Here is a 9,570-nt window from a genome sequence, read left to right as displayed (position 1 = left end):
CTCCATCATAAAATCTCTTAGGATTTAGGCCTTTAATCTTCCAAAACCGCAACCTCCAAAGAGAGTAGGCCTCACCTATCTCACTTTCATACTTCTCATGCACCTCCAAGGCTACCATAACTCCTAGGAGAGCCTTGTCCATCAACAATCCATGGATGCTTTTGCCAATTCCACATAAAAAATGCAAAGATGAAGATCTCAAGCTATCATAAGGGGGCTCCACTGGCAACCATGGACACCCCTCGCCTTGTTCTGAGGCTATTCTCGTAGCATCGCTTGACCTCCTTCTGATCTGACTTGATGGTAATGACCTTCCCTGTCAGGTCCGGTAACTTCATCTTCATGTGCCTTGTCGACGGCACCGCCCCTAACCTATTCAGTGTTGGTCTGCCCAACAACATGTTATAAGCAGAGAAGGCGTTAACGACAAGGTACCTGATGCTCTTTGTTCGTGATGCGGTACCATCTATGAAGGTGGTCCTCAACTCCAAGTATCCCCGCACCTCTACCTGGTCTCCAGCAAAACCGTAGAGACAGCCGTCATAGGACCTTAGCATGTTGGGGGATAGTTGCAGCTTGTTGAAAGTCGTCCAGAACATTACATCCGCCAAGCTTCCCTGGTCTACTAGCACCTTCCTTCCTGCGGTTACCGCTGAGATTACCACTGGATCATTGTCATGGGGGACAACGTCCTCTAGGTCGGCCTTGGTAAAGACCAGGTCTACGTCGAAGGCTTCGTCGGTTCTCTGTGCTTCTACCGACATCACTGCGCGTATCTCCTTCGCTGAGAAGCGGTACAACCTCCGTCTGAGAACCCTCCTGCGATGGTGTGGACCTCACCATGTACGGGGACTTCGTGCCCCGGGCCACCCCCTGTTGCCGCCGCGTCCTCGGTCCCCTGTTTTTCTAGCAGATAATCTCTTAGGAGACCGCTCTTCACCAGCTCATCTAGCTGATGTCCCAGCACTAAGCAATTGTGTATGGGGTGGCCGTATGCTTGGTGGAACTCACACCATGCGTTCTTGTTGGGCCCGAGCTTCTTGTTGATCTTGGGAGGTACCTTTAGTCTCTTCGCTATGTTTGGGATAACGATGAGGTCTTTCAGCTCCACTATGAAGTCGTGCCTTGGCGGCACGTTATCTCTCCCACACCCCCTTGTATTGGTCCTTTGATAGGGCTGCTGTTGCACGGGGGCCTTCATCTCTGTCGTCGCCTCGTGGACCCTTAGGGTTTGAGGACGACCTGCCGCACGTGGCCGCGTGGGTACCACGCACGCGCGCTTTTCACTAAGTTCTTCCTCCGCCATAATGTGGGCCACCACGCGACGCTTTATCTCAGCGAAGGTCTTGGGGTGGTTCCGGATGAGTGACTCGCTGAAGGGTCTGTTGAATCAAGTGTGTTCAAGCTTTGAAGAATCCAAACCCTTTGAAGGTTTATGAAAGGTTGGATGTGCTTGTTGTTGCTGAGCTGTCTTTAGATAGGATCTAGGGTAGATTTTATGTGTAAATCCACTCTTGATTGAATCCAAAGCATAAACACTTTCAAACCTTTTAATTGAAATGTGTTTTTCAAACTAAGTGAAAAACAACCTGTTGTTTTGTCGAAACAACCGATTGTTTTATACTTAGGTGTTTTTAGAAAGGTTGAAAACTGTTTTTGATGGTTGACTTGTTGTCAAACCAAAACACCCAATTGATTCGTGAAAACAACCGATTGTTTGTTTTGGGACCATAACAGAAAACTATTTTGTGCTTTGACTGAGCATTAAATGATTTTATAACTGAATACGCTCCAGTTTTAAATGCTTTGACCAGTCTTTGAAAGCAATAAATAGTTTGTTAAGTTTGTGTAACAATCAACTAAGTTTTAATAAAAGAAAAACATATTTGAGTTTTTCACTGATTTTGCTTTTGAAAGAGTTAAAGATTGCTTTGATATTGCTGGATCAAAAAGAGTGTGATATAGGATTTTCATCTTGTATTAATTTCAGATTTGTTCTGTAACAAGAGTAATCCTCTGTACTTTGAAAGAAACTCTGTGTGTATAGCTGAGAAGTGTTGTGTGTTCTTGAGGTTGTCAAGATCAGCATTCTTAGTGGTGTTGTGCTGAAGCCAAAGGAAGTGTGTGTCTTGAGGGGATCAAGGTCACTTCTTTGGTGGTGTTGTAAGTAATCTAGGGTTGATTGCTTAGTGGATTCCCCAGTGGTTTCTGGGAAGACTGGATGTAGCTATTGGTTAAGAGTGAACCAGTATAAACCTCTGTGTGCATTCTCTTTATCCTTAAACTCTTTAATTTCAGTTTTTATATTCGTGAACTGGTATAAACAACCGATTGTTTCTGCGAAACAACCGATTGTTTTTCTAGTGTTGTGCTTATTTGCTTTGTGTTTTTGGAAAACTGAATTCTGATTCAAGTATTTATCGAAGTAATATCATTCTAGACTTAAAAGTTTGCGAAAACCCTCTTTAAACCATTCACCCCCCCTCTAGTTTAAAGCCATACATTCTAACAGGGTCCTGACACGATGCCCTTCCTAAACGCATGCACCATCATCTTTTCTTCTGTGAGGTTCAACCTCATCACTTGCGCTCCGAAACGGTGGAGGAACTCCTTCAAAGACTCTCCTTGATACTGTTTTACATCAAAGAGGTCGTAGGAGACTGACGGGGGGCTCGATTCGCGAGGTATTGTGCCCTGAACAATTTTGTGAGTTGCGGGAACAACGTCACATGGCCATCAGGGAGGCTCATGAACCACTCCATCACCATTCCTGCCAAAGTGCTCATGAACAACTTGCATTGCGCCGCGTCGGAGCCCCCGACCAGCATCATCTGTGTATCGAAGGCCGCAAGGTGGGCCTCCGGGTCTTCCATCCCGGTGAAGGTCACCTTGGGCCCCATGAGCGTGATTGGTATCACTAACTCCACGATCTCTGTCGAGAACGGTGTTGGGAATTCTCTGGGTGGCGTCACAGGCCCCTGATCTGCACCCTCACTCTCAGTCGTGTGGGTTTGCAGGTTTCTGCGTAGCTCCTCCTTCATGGCTTATGAGGCTACCAAATCAGCTTGGATGCGTTCTTGATTTGTTCTTGATGCGGCCACTTCCTCCTGAAGGGTTCGCATCATCTTCATAACCTGTTGCAGGGTGAGGGCCTCACCCCCGTTTGGCGCAACAGGTCCTTGCCTCGTACTTCTCATCTCTTTGGGTTTTTCTGGTTCTTGCTGGTGGGACAGTGTTTTCTATCGTGCCCCATGGTGGGCGCCAAATGTTCCTGCCGGTTGACTCGAAACGCCTTCGTACGTCTACGTCACGCTCACGTCCAGAGTCCTTACGTTCGCGTATGCTGTCCCGGTGATGAACACTTGAAAACACAAAGACAATGGGAGCCCTAGTGGCCGTTTGCACTCCGACGCTCAAGTTAGTACTAGGACTAGGAAACACCAAAAAACTGTATATTCTGGTTGTTGTGTGTGTGTTAACAGCACAAGAGGATTCTCCCTTTGCCAAGTCTGTTAACTTACTATTTATAAACTGAAACTAAGGTTTCCTGTTTACCTGAAAATGGGCCTTTCTGATGGGTGGGCCCAATACTGTTGTTTCCTTACTATCTGGATAACCTAGCGCGTGGGGTCCCTAACTGGAGTGCATGCTCTGACGGGATGACCACCTGGATGCCTCCTCGTGCACCTGATCTCTGGGGTCCGCCTCTAAGAGTGCCCTAGCTGTTCACGTACTATGCATGCAACTCGCTCCTGATCGTGGCTCTTGCTGACCATATCCTTTCAGTGAATTTTATACTTTGTGTCACGCCTGGACGTGTCGTCCACTCTGCACGCATGGTACTCGTGATCAAGGCTTCTCCCTTACTGATAACTGGCGTGTGATATGGGATCCACTTTTCATTGCCCATCTCTACTATTTGGACTTCCGATGTCCGACCTCTCCACACTGTTGAGTTGCAAGTCGGTACATCCTGATGACCGATGTTTGACCACTCTCGACTCCTTTGGCGCACGTGTTTTGCAAGGTACTGGCCTGCGCTGCTCCTGGGACCCGCTTACGTGGCACCAACGTTACCAGGGGTTGGTTAACGCCCGGGGACTGGTCGGTACAAAAGTAATTTGTGTATAAGATTTTTAATTAGGGATTGATAATTTTTAAATTTTGTATTTCTAGAAGGAATATATATGATGGTGAAAAAAATATTAATTTAGAAATGACATGGTGAGATGATACAAAAAAAGAAAAAGAAAAAAGTGAACTGATGTCACAAGCAACAACGCATTAGGGTTTCTGCTGAGGAGGTGCGGTGGTGCATTAGAGTTTTTGTGTTTTGAGGCAGCAGCGCTTGCGGCTACTCTGTGGGGCACGTCGCGGAGGTGTGCGTGCCGTGGACAAACAGTTGCCATGCTGCGGTGGTCTTGCGTGCGACCAAGTGCAGCAGAGTCGTGTCCAATGCGGCGGCGCGCAACGAGTGGAGCGGAGGGCGTTATACGCGCAATGTGCGCTGCTTGTGGAAGACCAGTGCGTCGGCGCGAGATGTGTGGTGGAGCACGATTTACGGCGGAGTACCAACGTGGTGGTGTTGCGCGTGGCGGAGCTGGGTTAGTGCGTTGGTGGGTTTCGTGGTGTTAACCGATGGGAATGGCGAAGGATTCTAAAGATTTTTTTATCCAATGAAATCGAGAAGTATCTCCTAATAAGAACGTAGAATTTGAGAAATATATGTAACATTCCTTTGTCTCAGCTATCTACTCCTTGTATTAAGGGAAACATGATTGTTGTCCGAATTGATGAGACATATTACTTGGTTGGTATTGAGGATTGCAAGACTCATCTTCATGGCCAGATTATTCTATCCAAGGGAGATAAACCTCTCAGACACCTTGGACCATGGAAAACAATTCCTCTTGGGAAGGGTTTCTATGAGTTTGAATTTGTTTCTTTAAAAGACATGCGATGGACCATCGGATGGGTTCCTTGAAGTTATCTTTTGGTTTCTTGAGATTGTTTGTCTGACAAAAGACTTTGTTCCAGCTACCACGAAGAGTATCAAAACTCAGGCCTAGGTTAGAATCTACAATTTCATTCCAAAGGCGATATTTTTCATCATTAGAGGTTTTGGTACTCTTTTGTCTTTAGATGATCATATTATGAGAAAGAATAGGGGTATGTGTTAGAATGTATGGCTTTAAACTAGAGGGGGGGGGGTTGAATGGCTTAAAGAGGGTTTTCGTAAACTTTTTAGTCTAGAATGAAATTCCTTTGAGAAAACTTGATTCAAAATTCAGTTTGCCAAAAACACAAACCAATTTAATACAGCACCAGAAAAACAATCGGTTGTTTCACAGAAACAAACGGTTGTTTATACCAGTTAAAAAAAATATACAAACTGAAATTAAAGAGTTTAAGGGAGAGAGAGATAGCACACACAGTTTATACTGGTTTAATCTTAAACCAAGAGCTACATCCAGTTTCTCAGAAACCACTGGGAAATCCACTAAGTAACCAAACCTAGATTACTTACACACACCACCAAAGAAGTGACCTTGATCCCCTCAAGAAACACACTTCCTTTGGCTCAGCACATACACCACCAAGAATGTTGATCTTGACAACCTCAAGAGCACACGACACTTCTTGGCCTATCACACCAGAGTTTACACAAAGTACAGAAGGTCAAAGTCAACGAATGGAAGGTCAAAAGTCAACGCAAGGTGTCGCCTATGTGTAGAGATGCCAAGAGGAAGCGTCGCCAAGGCCAGGCGTCGCCAAGGCAAGGCGTCGCCAGGGGAAGGCGTCGCCAAGGCAAAGCGTAGCCCAGATGGAGGCATCGCCTCGCTAGGGCGTCGCCAGATTAAACAGTGCTAAAGTAAGGCAATCACGGTGTGGTTCCCCGATACCCATGGGTAGGAAAGACCATGGAGGGAGCGACGCCGTGAGAAGGCCTCAGGTCCCAATAGCACGGGGCAGCAGTAAAGAGAAAGAAAACGTGGCTTGAAGGCCATAGTAACAGTACCAGTGAAGGGCAGCCTGACTCGTGACGTGCTCCTGCCGCCCCAGAGACGCCCGTAGGGCAGATACGACTCAAGAGGAAAGTCACGCCCAGGGCAACCGGGTGCAAAGTACAAAAGGAGGGCAGATACGCTCTCAAAGTAAGTGACTAGATACTTGGGGGCATGAGTTGGCACCCCAAAAAGTCACCCCTAGCGCAGTAGCACTCCCAGCAGGAGGACTCACACGTAGAAACGTCCCCAGGTGGGCCGAAGCGCCCCCAGATGGGGTCATGGCGTCGAGAGGCCCTCCACGTGTACGACAGCCATGCCAGAATAGAAACACCCTTTAGTCAGGTGCCAGGTAATTAAAAGTTATTCAATACTGTTTCCCTTTCGAGCATTCAGGTACTATAATGGCTCCCGAGCGTTTCAAACGTCTTAAATGCGCTACGTTTTCTAATTAAGCGCTTTAATGAGTGCGTTACGTTTGTGAGTAAAAGCGCTTTAAGGCGCTTTAAATAGCGCAGAGAATGTTGGAAAAAGGGTTGGAACCTTCGGCAAATTTACCAGAGAACTCTCTAGTTGCTTGCTCGTGCTTCAAGGTTGCGTACAAGTGACTGGGGAATATTTTTGCCTGGAGGAGACAACACACACATATACACAGTTAATTCACCACCGCCAAAGTGCCACACGCGGTGCTCAGACACGGAGGTGGACAGTTTTTGGTGTTTCTTGCTGGCTGACTTGAGCGTCGGAGTGCACACGGCCGCTAGGGCGCCCCTTTGTCCTCTTTTTTGCAAGAATCCACAGGCAACCAGTGGGAAGGTGTCCCTAGCTGACGGTTGAGGTCGCGCACGAAGACGTCCCGGTCAACCGGACGGAACATTTGGCGCCCACCGTGGGGCCGATATAAAACATCTGTCCCATCACAAGTTCGAGAAGGTTTATCAAGTTACAGTAACGTTGAAGGAGTTTGGAGCGACAATGGCCCCCACCAGACGAAGAGCAGCGCGCGCAGCCCCAGCAGACCTATCCATGCAGCAGGTCCTGGAAATAATGAGGGGGCTGCAGCAGGACATGGCGGATTCGAAAATGGAGCAAGAACACATGCAGGCAGACCTTGACGCCTCGCATGAGCGGAACGAAGAGCTCCACCGTGTGAATGAGGAGTTGCGCCAGGGCCTGAGAAATGATAGGAGGCGGCCTGGGCATGACGAGACGGAGAACCATTCCCCGCCATGGGAGTTTTCCACTCCTTTCTCACAGAAGATCCTAGACGCAGCGATCCCGAACACGTTTGCGGGACCCAAGGTGATCTTCACAGGGATGGAGGACCCAGAGACGCACCTGGCTGCATTTCACACGCAGATGGTCCTGATAGGCGGTTCTGATGCTGCCAAATGCAAGCTCTTCATGAGCACCCTGACCAGGATGGCTATGGACTAGTTCATTAGCCTCCCAGAAGGTCATATCACATCTTTCCGCCAATTGTCGCGGTTATTCCGAGAACAGTACTTAGCCAACAAGGCCCCACCGCCGGTCTCCTACGACCTGTTCGACGTGAAGCAATATCAGGGGGAGACCCTGAAGGAGTATATCAATCGCTTCGGGGCCCAGGTCGTGAAGGTTGGCACAACAGAAGACCCTATGATCGTGTACGCATTTGTGAAAGGCGTATGCCCCGGCCCCTTCGGAGAATCCATTATCCGTAATCGCCCTAGGACTTTCGCTGAATTACGGCGCAGGGCAGTAGAGCACATTGCTTCGGAAGGGGAGGTATGTGTGAAGCGCACCAGCGCCGTGCCCTCACGCCCGAGGGGACCGGCGCGAGTTCAACCCGTCAGAGTCAATGAGACCACGACGGGGAGAAAGAAGCCAGAGGCGAGACGCCCCTATGAGGCCAGAAAGCCCCAGCCCCGGGGCCCAGCGGGAGGCGAACGCCCCGCCAGAGAAAAAGCAAGACCGGCGAGGTACAACTTCGTAGTTGAGTTGAAGGATTTGATCGCCGTACCTAACATAGCCGAGAGGCTGAGGCGACCGGCGAAGACCGACAAGGTGTTAGGGCCCCGCAAAGACTCTTGGTGCGAATTTCACGAGGCTTTTGGGCACCAAATTGATAATTGCCTGTCGTTGGGCTACCAGCTAGATGAGCTGGTGAGGATTGGGTTTTTGAAAGATTATGTCGCAGATTCCCCAACGACCGCCACCTTGCCGCCACCGGCAGATGAGCCAGCACACGAGATGCCTGTGCTTGGCGAGGTCCACACCATTGCTGGAGGTTTTTTCGGCGGAGGACCCACCGCCTCCCAGCGGAAGAAATACGCGAGGGGGGTGAATTCAATCGAAGAGAGGCTCTCGGGGGAGCCCTGGGAGTCAGATATTGTGTTCACAAGAAGAGACCTCCGAGATGTGGTGCCTCACGACAACGATCCCGTTGTCATCTCAGTCGTCACAACTGGAAGGAAGGTCCACAGAGTGCTTGTTGATCAAGGAAGCTCGGCAGACGTCATGTTTCTGTCGACCTTTAATAAGTTACGGTTGTCCCCCGATCTGCTGAGTTCCTATACGGGATGTTTGTATGGGTTCGGGGATAACCAGGTAGAGGTTCGGGGGTACCTGGAGTTGAGGACTACGTTCACAGACGGAGAGGCCTCCCGTACAGAGAGCATCCGATACCTCGTCGTGAACGCCAATTCTGCCTACAATATTTTGCTGGGCAGACCGGCGTTAAACCGTCTGAGTGCAGTGTCCTCCACCCGTCACATGAAGATGAAGCTACCGGACCTCAGTGGCCGGGTGATAGTCATCAGGTCAGACCAAGAGGAGGCGAGGAAATGCTATGAAAACAGCCTGAAGACGAAGAGAGGCATATTTATGGTGTATGAACATCCGCCAAGAGCGGACACGACGATGGTTGAGGCGACGCTCGTTGGGCTGACGCCTGAAGCGGCCATAGAAGAGAGGGCGAGGCCCGAAGCAGATGTGCCAATGGAGGAAGGCCCTGACGACGCGGCGCCCGTAGAAGAGGCGGCGCCTGTCGAAGAGGCGGCGTCCGTCGAAGATGATAGCAGGGAGCAGCCTGCAGCTAACGTCATAGAAAGGGAGGTTGGCGGCAAAGCTTTCAAGTTAGGAAGTTCGCTAAGCCCAGAAGAACAGGAAGGGGTGGTAGAAGTGATTTCGCGCCACCTGGATGCCTTCGCATGGTCCGCTTCGGATATGCCAGGCATCGACCCTGATTTCCTGTGTCACCACCTCAGCATGGACGCCACGGTCCGCCCCGTGCGTCAGAGAAGGAGGAAGTTCAATGAGGAACGACAACAGGTGGTGAGAGACGAAACGCAGAAGCTGCTGAGTGCTGGCCACATTAGGGAGATTCAGTACCTTGAGTGGCTCGCCAATGTCGTCTTGGTGAAAAAGGCGAACGGAAAGTGGAGAATGTGCGTTGACTTCACGGACCTGAACAAGGCGTGCCCAAAGGATTCCTATCCGCTGCCCAGCATCGACGCCTTGGTAGACAGCGCGTCCGGCTGCAAGGTGTTAAGTTTCCTGGACGCCTTCTCAGGGTACAACCAAA

The 9,570-nt window shown here is 49.6% G+C and overlaps 1 protein-coding gene across 1 annotated transcript; it reads right to left on the bottom strand.

The window, feature by feature from the left end:
• Window positions 1–206: 206 nt before the first annotated feature.
• LOC137815946 (uncharacterized) lies at window positions 207–764 on the bottom strand. The gene has a single exon (XM_068619055.1). The coding sequence runs from the start codon at window positions 762–764 to the stop codon at window positions 207–209; it is 558 nt and encodes a 185-aa protein (XP_068475156.1).
• Between the last annotated feature and the right edge of the window lie 8,806 nt (window positions 765–9,570).

The sequence above is a fragment of the Phaseolus vulgaris genome, chromosome 1, assembly GCF_000499845.2.
Source record: "Phaseolus vulgaris cultivar G19833 chromosome 1, P. vulgaris v2.0, whole genome shotgun sequence".
NCBI lineage: Eukaryota > Viridiplantae > Streptophyta > Magnoliopsida > Fabales > Fabaceae > Phaseolus > Phaseolus vulgaris.
This window is presented reverse-complemented; position numbering and strand designations above follow the sequence as displayed.